Here is a 16,045-nt window from a genome sequence, read left to right as displayed (position 1 = left end):
CACTGTAGGGGCTGTTTACTTGTTTAGGTCTAGGGAACATAGAAAAGTTCTACTTACCTGATCCTCTGCTCTTCAATGCTGCTACCCTGTTTCCCCCAAAGTAAGACATCCCCCGAAAATAAGACCTACTTACAGTTTTGCCTCTCGCTGAAATATAAGGCATCCCCCTGAAAATAAGACCTCCCTGATAATAAGGCCTCCCCCGAACATAAGGTCTCCCCGATAATAAGGCCTCCCCCGAACATAAGGTCTCCCCGATAATAAGGCCCCCCGAAGCTACCGTAACTCTGGACCGTAGCGGCGGGTGCCGCCGCGCAGCTCACTGTTGGCCGTAGCGCAGCCGAAGCGCTGCTGCTTGCTCTGCCCTGACGGAGTTTGGCTGACTCACAATTAGACAGTGAATCACGCGGGGCAGGAGTCGGGCAAAAAGTAATATAAGACACTGTCTTATTGTCGGGGAAACAGGGTAGATCGTTTTCCGCCATGTCTTTTTCCTCGTGCTCCAGAGGTCTAAGGTCCTGATGTCATCAAGCCCAGTACATAGTAAAAAGCCCTACATTGGGCATGATGACGCTGAGAAACAGTCCACCACCGGAGCATGGGGCAATAGAGGATCAGGTAAGTTAAAATACTTTTACTCTCCCCTAGACTAAAGCCGGCCATATGCGGTTTGAATTTTGGCTGGTTCAGAAGGAACTGGCTGAGATTTGAACCATCTAAGGGCAAACTGATTGTACCCAAGTCGATCCAGTGATTGACATGGGTACAACCAGCATGTTGGATTTTTCATGTGATTTATAATAGCCACTAGCAATAATCACTGTGTTCTCTGAGCCAACACATGGTTGCAGGAAAGAAAATCACATCATCTATGACCGCTTAAAGTGATATTAATCACTTCCGCCCTAACTATAGCAGAATGATGGCCGAGTGGGCGTTCCATTGTTCTGAGTGGACATCCTATGACGTCCTTCAGAACAAGCCACTCATGCAGCGATCGTTCCCTCGACACACCGCATCTCTGATCACAGTAAATAGCCTATGACGTAGACCACAGGTGTCAAACACAAGGCCCATGGGCCGAATGAGGCCCCCTAGGCCATTTCATGTGGCCCTCGCACCTCTCCTACAGCTGCAGCACCCCCCTTGTCTCTGCAACCACCTTGTCTCAGTAGTCAGCAGCAGAGGGGACAGAACTCCTTTGCCAGATCCAGCGCATCTCTGTGCAGCTGCAGAAAGGCTCGTCTTTGCCCAGCCCACCCCCCTTCTCAGCAGTCCGCAGACTCTGGAAGCTGACTCCAGCCCTCCTTTTGTCCTCCTCCAGACCCTATACTTTCTTCCTCCCAGATCCACCTGCATCTTCTTTCTGGCAGCAGCACAAGGAAGGGGGTGCATTGTGATGTAAGGAAGGGTGGGTGACTCCTGACTTGTGATGGTCGGGGGGCTCTTGACATCTCATGTAAGGGTGTAAGGGGGCGTGGGGTGCTCTGGACATCTAATCTTACAGATATAACTGGCCCTTTGAGGGTAACCATAATGCTGATGTGGCCCGCAATGAAATTGAGTTTTACACCCCTGACATAGACTGTTTACCATGTGATCAGCTGTATCCAATCACAGCTGTAAACAGGAAGTGCCGAAACTCTGCATTCCTCCCCTCATATTGACAGCGCGTGAGCAGAGGAGAGCCGATAATTGACTTTTTTCAAAAGGCGACATCTGCATTGATAATTAGTGCAATGATTATCAGGGCAGCCCCATTGGTGATGCCTGTCAGTGCCCATCAGTGCTCCCTTTCAGTGCAGCCTGTCAGTGCCTCCTCACCAGTGCCGGTGTAACGTTAGAAAACTATACCTCGTGAAAATTCCATACCCACGTCACTTCCTGTCAGAAATGTAATGGAACAGCTGAGCAGCGTAGCAGTGCGCATGCTCACAGCTCCGGATACGTCATTGAACAGCTGAGGAGCTTAGCATTGCGCATGCTCGGAGGGTATGGAATTTTCACGGTAGTGTGTTGTAACGTTACACCGCCTCAGCTGTTGCGGCGGTTACATTAAAACATCTCGGCTGCAACATGAGTCATCTCCTCTCCTACCCCTGTCACTTCCCTGATCTCTGCTACTAAATGTAAAAGCGGCGGCGGGTCTATGAAATCTAAATCCCGGAGCTCTCGGCTCCGTGATTTATCCACCGCCGCTTTTACGTTTAGTAGCCAGTATCAGGGAAGTGACAGGGGTAGGAGCGGAGATGACTCATGTTGCAGCCGAGATGTTTTAATGTAACCGCCGCAACAGCTGATGCGGTGTAACGTTACAACACACTACCGTGAAAATTCCCTACCCTCCGAGCATGTGCACTAGTAAGCTCCTCAGCTGTTCAATGACGTAGGTGCACCGGAAGTGACGAGGGTAGGGAATTTTCACGGGTATGGTTTTTTTCACGGAACACCGGCTATCGGTGCTCATCAGGGCCAGCTATCAGTGCTCATCAGTGCTGCATATTAGTGCCTCCACTTCAGTGCCCACTGCAAGGAAGGATTTTCACATTTCCTGGAGTTGGGCTTTAAAAAGTTTGTGAGATGTACGGAAGGATTTTCACATTTCTTGGAGTTGGGCTTTTGTCAAAAGAGGAAGTGAAAGGAAATTCCTCCAAAGTGACGGAATTCCTGGTTGTCACCAGAACTAATTTCTTCATTGGAGGATTTCCCCTCTATTTCTGTTCTGGAGACAACCTAGAATTTGAAATTTTCTTCACTTTCAGTGGTTGTATTTGTAAATGAGAGTCACTGATAGTATACTCCTGTGGTCAGAGATCCCACTTGATAGGGGTGAGCTGATGTATTTTGTATGACTCCCAATTCAGAGTCGAAAAGACCATTTTCCCCGGAAATACTGAGCTCTGAAAATAGCCATTTTTGCCAAATTGCTGAAAATCTTATAGTTCCCATCAAGCTGAATGATAAAGGAGATATTTGAAAATGAACAGGTCCTTACTTTACTCCTATAATTTTGTACCTTATTTATCTGTTTACTTGAATTTTGCATTTTTTTTTTTTTTTTTCAGATAAAGAGGAGAAGGAAGAAGAAGGATCAGATGAGTCTCCAAAATCCGAGGTGAGGGTCTTCCAGCTTTCAGAAACAAAGGATACTACTTGAAACCAAAATGGCGAGATATAAAATCTGTTCACGTTGTTATGTATTTTCTTTGCTATATGAGCAGCTGATATGGAAACCCAGTACCTGTTAAAAAAGAATAGCGCACACATGCAAAAGAAATGACTATCAAATATGGAGACAATCCATAAATAAAAATGGGGCTTTGGTCCCACCATATGGCCATATCGTGCTCAAGCCCACCACTACGTCAAAGTACCCCATTATCAGTGGGTCCTACACTAGTACCTGACACCTACAAAAAAAGTAACCTGTCTCTGCCCCTTCACTACCTCTTAACAAGTGCCGCTCCATTGCATTGTTGAAAGTGGGGGAGGGGGGGGATTATGAAATTGTTGTAAATGTCCATTTTACATACAAATACTGCTTAGTGGAGTTTTTAGGAAATCAGAAAAGGTGAATGATTCATATGGAGCTCTGTAGGGAATGCTTGCAGTACATCCTGAGATCTCAGCATTTTATCCTAGTAGTATAGGACCTTGTTTTATGGCTGTTTTACATATAAACTCCGCTTACTTTGTATTTTTCCAGAGTGTATATTTAATGCACTTATATATTTACTAATTGGCAAGATAATTGCATGTCTTTCCACCTATTCCACTGCAGTATTTGCTTGATTCTGCTCCAGGCTATGCATACCAAAGCCCAGATAATGGTTTACATCAGGGTCAAGCCCTAAACACACAGGCCTTGGATAATGTTAGTTTTTAAATATTGGTCTGAAGGGAATAGGCTTCAGCAAGCATTTACAGAACTATTAACAAGCTTTGGGCAGGTTTTAAAATCCCGTAAAGCCCCTTTCAACTCCATTCTGGGAGTGCTGACTACAGATGGCCATGGAAGTTCTGTAGCTCCAAGCTTTTGGCATACTGAAGCAGGCAGTGTTCAGTTCAGGTTTTTGAGGTTTGTAAAAAACTACACTGAGCATTTCTATAAAGATCTGTGTTCAGCCCTTCCCAGACTGTAGCTAAAAGGTGAAAGGAACCCGTGGGGTCAGCAGACTTTCTAAGGCAGAGGTTCATAGAACAGACAGTCCTAAGTGCTCACATCCTCCAGTGATCTGAAGAGATCCCCAAAAACTTGGGCTTTCTTTTATGCAAATATGGACCCATTGCTTTTATAGTTTAGTTCTGTCTCGGCTTTTCCTGTCACTTGCACCTTCTAATGGGCCAGTGAGGGTGTCCATAACATTTAGTGGACCCCAGCACAACCATAGAAGCTGTGGTCTTTGTTTGCATAAAGAGCTCCCTGGATTTTGGAAGGAAAATTCCCAAAGGTGAGTGGACACCCGGGGGTGCCTGCTTTGGATCAGGGGAAGGTGGCCCTTTACAAGGGAAGATGAGCACATACAGTACATTTACTTTAAAGGAACCCTGCATTGAGAAAAACAAAGATCTTTCATTTTGTTGAGGTCTGAAAATGCTGCTTCTTGGTTGTCAGTCACCCATAACAAGTATGCAAACCAGGATTTCTTACTTCTCTGGTTGTATACTTGTTACGAGTCAATGACCTAAAATGTTGAAGAATATAAGGAAGCAACGGGGAGAAAAGGAAAGTGTTGAAGCTAGAGTAAGCCAGGCAGACGGAGGTCAGCAGTGACGTATTTCTGTCCTCACAGCTATCAAAGGTTCACCAAAATCTACTTGTGGCTCAGGAACTGCTTTGTAAGTGCTTGCTGTTGCCGATACTCTCCAAGCAAGATTAAACAATGGCCATGAATTTAGGGCTTAGAATAGACTGACACAATTTTTAGGTGGAGGCTGTATATATATATATTGGAAGATATCTGTAAAACGGATTTTACTGGAGAACTCTCACCTTGGCCATTATGTTGGCCATAGCACATTTATAAATATATCAGTTTTGTATTTTTAGAAGTAGGCGTGAGTGTGTGTGGTTGAGTTTGCTATGACTGGTCCTGGGTACGTGGCACTGATTGTATGTTACATCCCATTGAGCAGGGATATCGGCGCCGTCTACGTGGAGGCATGGGCTGGGAGTCGGGACTGCGTCAACGGCCAATGCCAAGGCTTCCTTTCCAGGCTGGAGACCCTTATTACATCAGCAAGAGGAAGAGGGATGAGTGGCTGGCCAGGTGGAAGAGGGAGGTAAGGAGGCCATCTGCATTTCTTTTGCAGTCCATGCCGGTATTTTGTAGTCTCTGAAAAATTCCTTTTCCAAAATTTCAAATTTTAATTTGTCAATAATTGTGGCTTCTGAAGGGCTCTGTTGGGCTTGAGCCCCCCATATGATTTTGCCTGATTTTGTCTCCCATAATGGCTGAAAGCAGACCTTTGGACCTAATAAAACTTTATAAATGAATACTTACACTATATCCTCAAAAGTTTGTGGACACCTGACCATTGCACCTACTGTATTGCCAAAGGTATGTGCATACCCTTACTGGTAAAAGTTTTGGGGTGGCCCTTTTCTGCTCCAGCATGCACGTGCCTTTGCACACAAAGCCAGCTCCATAAGGACAAGGTTTGACGGGTTTGTTGTGGAAAATCTCAAGTGGCCTGACCTTAACCCTGACATCAACCCTGCTGAATATTGGGGTGAAAGGAGCAACAACTGCAAGCCACGTCTCACTGTACATCATGAGTACCTGATCTCACAAATACTCTTCTGGTGTAATGGGCACACATTCCCCCAAACACAATACAGATTTTCATAGAAACCCTTCCTAGAAAAGTGAAGGTTATAGTTGCAAAGGTGTGTGTGTGTGGGGGGGGGGGGGGGTTATTCTATTTAATGTCCATAGTTTTGGAACAGGATGTCCAACAAGCTCATATAGATGTGATGGTCAGGTGTCTGCAAACCATATAGTGTACTTCACATGAGGTTGCTGAACTCCGGCTTGGATCTCCTGTTGAGTTCCCTTGGACCACTCAGAACTCATTGCTTTGCTGATAGGCCGATAGTAGGAAGCTTGAGGCAAGAAGGGCCATATGTGATCCGACATCCAGGGGGCTAAATGTTGTTTGCATGCGAACATGTGTGTAACGTAAAGTGTCAGTCTAGAATGTTTCAATTGCCGATACCACATGAAGTAGCATAACATATAAACATTTTAGGCTGGGCTCACACTATGTGCAGAGCAGCTCGCAGCAGGGGATCCAGTGCATCCCTGTTCACCGTTTTAGGTCCGATTTTTTGGCTGAATTCGGACCTGAAACGGACCAGATGATGCACAGGACCCTTCTGCAAACTGTTCCACAGCCATCCCGGAGTTGTGGGAGCCGGCTCCATTGAGAGCTGGTCACAATCTCCTGATATGCAAATTGGATGCGGAGAAAACCCGCATCCAATTCGCACTAGTTTGAACCCAGCCTTAGACAAAATGAAAACTAACTTAAAAGTCTAAGCTCCATTTGGTGATGCAAGAAGTAGCATAACAAAAAAAAAATACTGTATTTATCTTTATGGAAGCCAAACACAAAACGCTTTAGTTACTCTGTCTTCCTCAGTCATCCAGTGGACTGGATTGTTCTTTGCTGACACTAAGCCATTTTCAAATCTGGTCCCACGATCCTCAACCCAAGCTACCTATCTGCAGAAACTCAGCTCGGCCATGCATGCTCCAGGTGAATGTGCCTACACTGTGTTCTCTGACACAAGGGATCTGAGCAGATCAAATTGGGCAGTACTGTAGTCAACCCACAAGATAAAAACCCTGCACACTTACTGGTTAGTCAGCTGCAAGAGGTGCTGGGACAACTATTCCAGGAAACACTAGCGACATCAAAAATCCAAGAGATTTGCCTCTCCCACATTGCCTTCCTTCTGTAACCCTCACTGACATTGCCCTGCTACTGTACTGCCCCGTTAATATTGCCTTCCTTCTATAACCCCTACTGACATTGGCCTGCTTCTGTACGGCCCACCAACATTGCCTTCCTTCTATAACCCCTACTGACATTGACCTGCTTCTGTACGGCCCCGCAAACATTGTCTTCCTTCTGTAACCCTCACTGACATTGCCCTGCTTCTGTACTGTCCCTTTGACATTACCCTCCTTCTGTACCCCTGACTGACATTACCCTGTCCCTGTACCACCCCTTCGACATTGCTTTCCTTCTGTATTGCCCCACTGACCTTGCCCTACTTCTGTACTGCCCCACTGACATTGCCCTACTTCTGTATTGCCCGGCTGGCCTTGCTCTGCCTCTGTACTGCCCCATTGACATCCACATGTCTCTGTAACTCCCATTGACTTTACTCTTCCTCTGAACTGCCCCACTTACACTGCCTGACTCTGTAAAATCCCAATGACTTTCCATGTCTCCGTACTGCCCACGCAAGGCTGCACTGTGATGGCACTGCTATATGCTGTATCATCCCACTAACATAGCACTGCCCCCCGTGCCACGACACTGACATGTAAGCTCCAAGGAAATTTTACGAAACAGTAGAACTGCTTTCCTGCCCCACATGACAGCAATGGGTTCCAAAGCAAGTCACATGCTTTTCTATACCTGGAATTTCTGAGTTTACTGATTTCCATTGGCTGCAATAGGCAACAAGGGAATGGGGGGAATATTGGTGCACCAGTCAAAGGGCCTCTAGGTGAATTTATAGCTTTACCCTTTGTAAATAATGCCGAGGCCATGCCTCTGAGCATATAGGCTGGCATCTCTAAAGCCGAAAAGCCCACAAGATTGTGACTGGCCTGCTGTATTGATACGGCCAATATTTCATTGAATCCTGCTATACATGTTTAATTGCTCAGAATAAATTGCTTACAAATAATGCATGATTTATGAGCATAAATTACACTTGAATGAATTCTAATATTTGCTTTATGTCCCTTGGAGAGTTCCAGTTAGTTTTGCTTTTTATGTTCCGTCAGTTTGTGTAATGTCATGCAGCTTTTGAATGCTGGATTGTGCTTTGGAAACCTTTTTTACAAACTTTAGAAAAGGAGGAATTAAAACAGATTTACATGGACACTAAATATATCATGTTAATGGCCAGCCATACTTGTTACAGCCAGTCCTGTTCTGGCATGTTTTTACAAATCTTAACATTACTAATTGGGGAAGGAACAAACAAGAACCTGAATTCCTAATGAAAAATATAGGTAGCCAAAGTCTACCTATGCCATTGGCACATGGAATTAATTGTACAGTCCACCTATACCATTGGCACATGGAATGAATTATACATCTACCTATACCATTGGCACATGGAATGTATTATACAGTCTACCTATACCATTGGCACATGGAATGAATTATACAGTCTACCTATACCATTGGCACATGGAATGAATTATACAGTCTACGTATACCATTGGCACATGGAATGTATTATACAGTCTACCTATACCATTGGCACATGGAATGTATTATACAGTCTACCTATACCATTGGCACATGGAATGTATTATACAGTCTACCTATACCATTGGCACATGGAATGTATTATACAGTCTACCTATACCATTGGCACATGGAATGATTTATACAGTCTACCTATACCATTGGCACATGGAATGTATTATACAGTCTACCTATACCATTGGCACGTGGAATGTATTATACAGTCTACATATACCATTGGCAAATGGAATGAATTATACAGTCTACCTATACCATTGGCACATGGAATGTATTATACAGTCTACCTATACCACTGGCACATGGAATGAATTGTACAATCCACCTATACCATTGGCACATGGAATGAATTCTACAGTCTACCTATACCATTGGCACATGGAATGAATTGTACAATCCACCTATACCATTGGCACATGGAATGAATTATACAAAGGACATTGTTAACCTGTGTGGCACATAGAAGGAATTACATAGGGGACTTTATTAACCACTTGCCGACTGCCTAACGCCGATCTACGTCGGCAGTCAGCCCCTCACAGGCAAAGTGACGTAGGGCTACGTCACTAGCTTGTGAGGGTCTAGGGAGCGAGCGCGCGCCCCCGGAGGCGCGCTCCCGCTCCCGCGTGGTCACGGACCCCCCCGCGCGTGTGACCGGCGGACCCGATGTCCGCCGGTCACTCGGCGATCGGCGGGGGAGAGGGAGAATGTCAGGCAGCTTGTGTAAACAAGCTGCCTGTCATTCTCCTTGCTGTTAGGATACTGATCACTCGGATCTAGTATGTAGATCCATTGATCAGTGTCCATACAGCTCAAGCCCCAGCCAATCACAGTAGAAAGCACGCCCCTAGGGATACACACAGCCCCTCCCTCCCAAATAAAGTTAACCCCTTCACTACCAGTGTATTTTTACAGTAACAGTGCATATATATAGCACTGATTACTGTAGAAATGTCACTGGTAACCCCAAAAGTGTCAAAAATGTCAGTCAAGGGTCCGATCTGTCCGCCCCAATGTCGCAGTACCGCAAAAAAAATCGCAGATCGCCGCCATTACACGTTAAAAAAAAAAACAACAAAAATGACAGAAATCTTTCCCTTTGTTAGTAAACGCGATAACTTTTGCGCAAACCAATCAAAATACGCTTTTTGCGATTTTTTTTTACCAAACATAGGTAGCATAAAACAAATTGGCCGAAAAAGTAAAAAAATTTTGATTTTTAAATTTTTTTTTTGGGGAATTTCATTTAAAAAAATGTGAAAAATATTGCTATTTTTGCAAAATTGACGCTCTTTTTTTGTTTATAGCGCGTGATCAAAAAATTGCACAGGTGATCAAATACCACCAAAAGAAAGCTCTGTTTGTGGGAAAAAAAGGACGCCAAATTCGTTTAGGTACAGCGTCGCATGACCGCGCAATTGTCCGTTAAAGTCACGCAGTGCCGAATCGCAAAATACCCCCTGTTCGGAATGGGGGTAAAATCTTCCGGGGCTTAAGTGGTTAACCTGCCTGAACTTTGACTATGTGTGCCACCACTGCACAGTGCCCACCTGACTATCACATCTACACTATATTGTCATAACTATGGGGATACCCCTCCAAATGACTTGATTTATATGTTTCCATTGAAGGGGGCTGTTAACACTACAGCATATACAGACATTTTGGACATCTGTGCTTTTCCAACCTTGTGGTAACAGTTTGGGTTCATTCACACAGTCGTTCAGGGCCATACACTGCCCAGACCAGCATATTTCTGCAGTCGTCGTGGCCAGATGTTTGCGATCAGCTGCAGAGAGGAAGCCTGTAGAAATCAATTACAGGCAGACACTGTCCACATGTAATCGCACAAGGAGTGATTACATGCGGCTAGAGACAAATAAGTGGCTCTGTATGCAGACAGTTTGTGTCCCTAACTGCATTTTGGGTGTCTACACTCAGAAAGCTGCGTAAGAAGTCAGACTTAAGATAAAGGGTGGGGGACGTTAGTGATCAGTCTTCTAAAAATATAGTCAAGTTAAAGTGTATAAATTTGTGAATTGGATAAAATAAATATGTGTTCCAAGTGGTTAAATATAAATAAAGTGTACAAGATATAAAATGTTCTTAATTCAATCACGTGTGTGCGTATAAATAATCAGATAAATCAAGGTGCTATGAATATATAAAATCATCAAAACATAGAATAAACTGTGGAAAGATATACACATACAAAATAGGGTATACAACACCACTTAAGGTGCCCTAAATTCATTCAGTGACAGGTAAAGTGCTAAGTGCATGAACTAGTGCATAAATTCATACAATAAATAACTAAAGTGTCCTCGGTGCTCCAAAAAAATCAAGAAGATCAAACAAAAAGTCCAAAAGTGTATCCAGGTGGAGAGATTTCAAAGGTAATACCCCTTCACCTAACACCGTGCTTAAGTAGTGGGGTGCTTCTTCTATGCCCCTCTGTGTGTGCTAGTCGCTCACTTCAAGGTCTGAAAATATAAGCCTTATCAGATATCCAGGGGGCTCATTTCCACTCCTGCTCTGCTACCCAATAGGAACTGTTGTATGGACTGCCAAGGATGGATCAGCTTCCTATCCTTCTCCAAGTCCCCAGCGGATATTTGCCACAAAAACAATGCGCAAGATAGGAGATTCGAGTGAGACCGCGGTCCTCACTTCCGCGTGTGTGCGTCACTTCCGGTCTAGCGTCCCTACACGTTACGCCACTTCCGCATCATGTGGCTTCTTCAGAGGATTCACACAGTCGTTCAGGGCCATACACTGCCCAGACCAGCATATTTCTGCAGTCGTCGTGGCCAGATGTTTGCGATCAGCTGCGTTACGCCACTTCCGCATCATGTGGCTTCTTCAGAGGATTCACACAGTCGTTCAGGGCCATACACTGCCCAGACCAGCATATTTCTGCAGTCGTCGTGGCCAGATGTTTGCGATCAGCTGCGTTACGCCACTTCCGCATCATGTGGCTTCTTCAGGGGATTCACACAGTCGTTCAGGGCCATACACTGCCCAGACCAGCATATTTCTGCAGTCGTCGTGGCCAGATGTTTGCGATCAGCTGCGTTACGCCACTTCCGCATCATGTGGCTTCTTCAGGGGATTCACACAGTCGTTCAGGGCCATACACTGCCCAGACCAGCATATTTCTGCAGTCGTCGTGGCCAGATGTTTGCGATCAGCTGCGTTACGCCACTTCCGCATCATGTGGCTTCTTCAGGGTATTCACACAGTCGTTCAGGGCCATACACTGCCCAGACCAGCATATTTCTGCAGCCGTCGTGGCCAGATGTTTGCGATCAGCTGCAGAGAGGAAGCCTGTAGAAATCAATTACAGGCAGACACTGTCCACATGTAATCGCACAAGGAGTGATTACATGCGGCTAGAGACAAATAAGTGGCTCTGTATGCAGACAGTTTGTGTCCCTAACCACATTTTGTGCATCTACACTCAGAAAGCTGCGGAAGAAGTCAGCCTGTCAATCACATGTACAGGCTGAGCAGCCGCAACCGATAGCACACACCTGGCTGCACCAGACTCAGAAATAAACTGATCTGCTGGATGGCTGTGTGAATGAACCCTTTAGGGCAGGAATGTCAAACTCAATTTCATTGCAGGCCTCAGCAGTAGTATGGTTGTCCTGAAAGGGCCGGTTGTATCTGTAAGACTATATAAATATATCTACTCTTTATCTGATTAAATAATTGCCTCTGCATTCAATTTTTACTGGTTTTAGTAATAACTTAAGATTCAGGCCCCTTTTACACTTGTGTGTACTGTTTCTATCTGTGCGACTTCAAGCCAGTCCCTGCACTACTTTGGTCCGACTTTGATGCGACTTGAGATCCATAGACCTCAAGATTACACAGGCATTTCTTCAAGTTGCACGACTTTCAGGTCTTACAAGTGTGAAAGGGGCCTTAAGCTGTGAAGGGCAGGTGAAGACCGGCACGGAGCCGACTCACACTCCTGTAGCAGATGATGCAGGTCTGAAAGGGAGGGTCGCACACCGCTGGTATCGTTCGGTCCTCCTCTCTTCTACCGACTGCTGAGATGGGGAGGGGGGGGGGGTTTGGGGGCGCAGAGACAAGCCTCTCTGTGGCTACACAAAGAAGGGCTGGATCTGGTGGAGGAATTCTGTCCTCCTCTCTGCTGCCAACTGCTGAGATGAGGGAGGAAACAAGGGGGTTGCTGCAGCTGCAGGAGAGGTGTGAGGGTCACATGAAATGGCCTGCAGGGCCAGATTTTGCCCACGGGCCTTGTGTTTGACACATGTGCTTTAGGGAAGGCTCTACTTTGTTCTCTTCCAGCATGACGGTGCCCCTGTGCACAAAGCTAGCTCCATAATGGTTTGATAAGTTTGGTGTGGAGTAAGGATGAGCTCAGGCATGTTGGAACCCTAGTCTGAACTCACCTAAGCAATCCTGCCAGAAAGCTATCAGTGTACTATGCCAATCTGAAGCAACCAAAGCATTCCTCGTCCTGACCTCGACCCTATGGAACACCTTTGGGATGAATTGGATTGCTGTTTGCAAACCAGGGCTTCTCATCCAACATCAGTACCTGACTTCTTTTGGCTAGATGGGAACAAATTCCCCCAGACACTCCACAATCTTGTGAAGAGCCTTCCCAGGACATCTATGGATGAATAGGTACCCAAAAGCTCATACAGGGGTGATGATCGGGTGTACACAAACTTTTGACTGTACAGTGTAAGTATTGGCAATAAAAATTTGCTCAAGTAAGCGATGTGACCACATGATACTCTGTTTATTAACCCTTGACACTCTTTACCCATAAATAGCACCGCAGGCTTTGTATGAAAAAGGTCATTGTTGCAGTATATGCTCCAGCACATCATCAACCCATCACTTCATACACAACATTTAAAGCACACACATTTTAGGAGCTGAAAATGCTCTTTCTGATGTGATGATCAGTGTCCATATAAATATTCTGTGCACCTCCAGTACTGCCACACTGTCGTCTCCTTCCTTGTCATTAATTTATGCTGCTACTGCTGTTGGATTTAGTGTCTGTCGGTTGTCAGCGGGTGGTAAATGCTGTTTAACCCCTTCCTCCCTCAAGAGGCGATCCGCTTTCCCTTCCACGTATGGCTGACAGCTCAGTCTGGGATCCCCTGCGCACAATGAATTGGTGATGCAGACACAGTACTGGCGTCTCCCTGGCAACCAGGGCCAGGCACCAGGCTTGCCGGCATCAAGGTGGCTTTTTTTAGAACAGCGAGCTGCCAATCACGCCAGGGCGGCGGGAATCTGATTGCGGCTGGCTCTGGAAATGATATTAGACGTTTCTGTTTTTATTGTAGAATTCTTGGGTAAAACAAGGTGATATGACAATTTTTCCAGGGATTACATAAAGTGAACCTGCCGGTTATTTTAATGCCAACCTCATCAGCTGTTTATACCTCCCTGCCACTCTGTTTACCCAGGGAAGTGAAGTGACATATACAAAATACTCTGTTTTGCACTGTAACGAAACCGTAACCCACACTGTGTTTGTGGGCTTCCGTCTGTATACGGCTTGCTCCAGCCTTGAACATAGGTATCAGATATTCTAGCCGCCCCCCCCCATACAAAACTAGACGGAACTTAGCTTGTTGAGAACTGGAACCTTTATTGAACAACTCACACTGAATATATACAGGATGGACATCCCCTTCCTGATCAGATTACCACACCAGGTCAGGTACCTGATTACATTATCATATGCAGATGAAATTGTGTACAGAATTATAATTAACCTGAACTAATTATCTAAAGAACAACCAACACAAACATTATTCTACTTTTCTACCAGTAACTAATAGATTACAATGATTCAATCAACCTGAGCCAATTAACTAGCAGACTGCCATCCTCGAACTCATGAAGTACAATACACATTATCAAAAGTGTAAACACAGAACCCACAGTAGATAACAGGTGAGTAAATCAGCATAGTCAACAATGTCTGGAAGATAGGTGGTTGAGCTGATGATATAAGCATCTGCTATGAGTCTTACTGTCTTGGGGAGACATGGACTTGAATCCAAAGTAACATTACCCCAAGGGCCCCACATATAGTGTCTGTCTTTCATTCCCAGTGACGGTGAGTACCATCACATGTACCCAACCCAGAGAATGACCAGAGTGCAGATTGTAACTTCAATGGGTATTATAATGGGTAATAGGAAGGTAATGTAGAAAGAGGAACAGAAGTCATTTTTGGTAGGTCACCTCATGGAACCAGCTCGGACCCCACCATCGCTGCTGATTTGTTAGAAAGCGATCTAAAGGGGATTTCGCCATAACTGGCCAATGGCACAGGGGATTGTGGGCTGCCCCTGTGATGTCCGTGCCTTAAAGGTGTTTTGTTAATAAGAACATACAGCCCTTTATGTTCTTTATTAGGTTAGTGATATGAAGAGTAGGGATGATCGAACTTTTGAAAAGTTCGGTTCGACCAGAACACCCGAACTTCCCGAAAGTTCGGGTCCGGATTCCAGAACCCCATTGAAGTCAATGGGACCCGAACTTCGGTAATCAAAAAACACCATTTTGAAGCCCTAAAACCCAATAAATGCCCCTAAAAAGTGCCTAGGGTTCTGGGTCATGCCCCAGGGACTATTAATCACACAAAAAAAGTTCTTAAAAATTGTCGTTTTTGATAGAGAGCCAATTATTGAAAAAAAAAAAGAAAATGAGATTTCTTTGGATTTAGTGTCTGGGGGGTCTAAAAGGTGTAACTGTGAAGTTTCAGCTCTGTAGCATGTCCAGAACCAGAAAAAAAAGATAATTTTTCTTAGAATTTTTATTAGCGCAGGGATGGGGTTCCGCTACTTTCACACCTGGGCGTTTTTGTTTCAGGTGTTTATTGGGCATTTTTTGGGCGTCTTTGGAGGCAGGCACGACATCTGAACTTCTGTATAGGGGTATATATATACACACACACATATATGTATATATACACATACACACATATAGGTGTAATAGGAGCGGAACCCCATCTCTGCAAATGATTTCATTAGCGCAGGGATGGGGTTCCGCTACTTTCACACCTATATGTGTGTATGTGTATATATACATATATGTGTGTGTGTATATATACCCCTACACAGAAGTTCAGATGTCATGCCTGCCTCCAAAGACGTCCACAAAAAAGCCCAATAAACGCCTGAAACAAAAACGCCCAGGTGTGAAAGGAGCGGAGCCCCATCCCTGCTCTACTGCAATTCTAAGACAAACAATCTTTTTTCTCTGGCGGTCACCCTGACATGGAAGAGTTTGGTCACCCTGGCATAGCAGTCAGAGTCAGTTCACCCTAAACTACACTACGGTCACCCTGACACTTAACACTTTCCCTACAGAAACTAGATTATTGAATCTAACTATAGTGGTATATAGTACCCTAACTACACTAGATATCCCTTTCCTCACACTAATAATTGCTAAATGACACTTTTGCAGCAGGAGTAACAGAACTGCTTCCACTCTCTTCCACAGCCCCTGTATTACA

The 16,045-nt window shown here is 44.9% G+C and overlaps 1 protein-coding gene across 3 annotated transcripts in view; it reads left to right on the top strand.

Annotated features, from left to right (window-relative positions):
- The window catches only part of DNMT3A (DNA methyltransferase 3 alpha), a 451,028-nt gene that overhangs the window by 267,698 nt on the left and 167,285 nt on the right, over positions 1-16,045 (top strand). For 2 of the 3 annotated variants that reach the window (XM_082251152.1, XM_082251153.1), the window contains exons 5-6: positions 3,066-3,115; positions 5,137-5,283. In XM_082251152.1, coding sequence (XP_082107278.1) covers positions 3,066-3,115; positions 5,137-5,283 — 197 coding nt within the window. The remainder of the gene's footprint in view (positions 1-3,065; positions 3,116-5,136; positions 5,284-16,045) is intronic. The other variant, XM_082251154.1, reaches the window with a different exon arrangement.

This window comes from Pelophylax lessonae (genome assembly GCF_965119305.1).
Source record: "Pelophylax lessonae genome assembly, chromosome: 3".
NCBI classification, from domain to species: Eukaryota; Metazoa; Chordata; class Amphibia; order Anura; family Ranidae; genus Pelophylax; species Pelophylax lessonae.
Note: the sequence above shows the minus strand (reverse complement) of the source record. Positions and strands in the feature narration are given on the sequence as shown.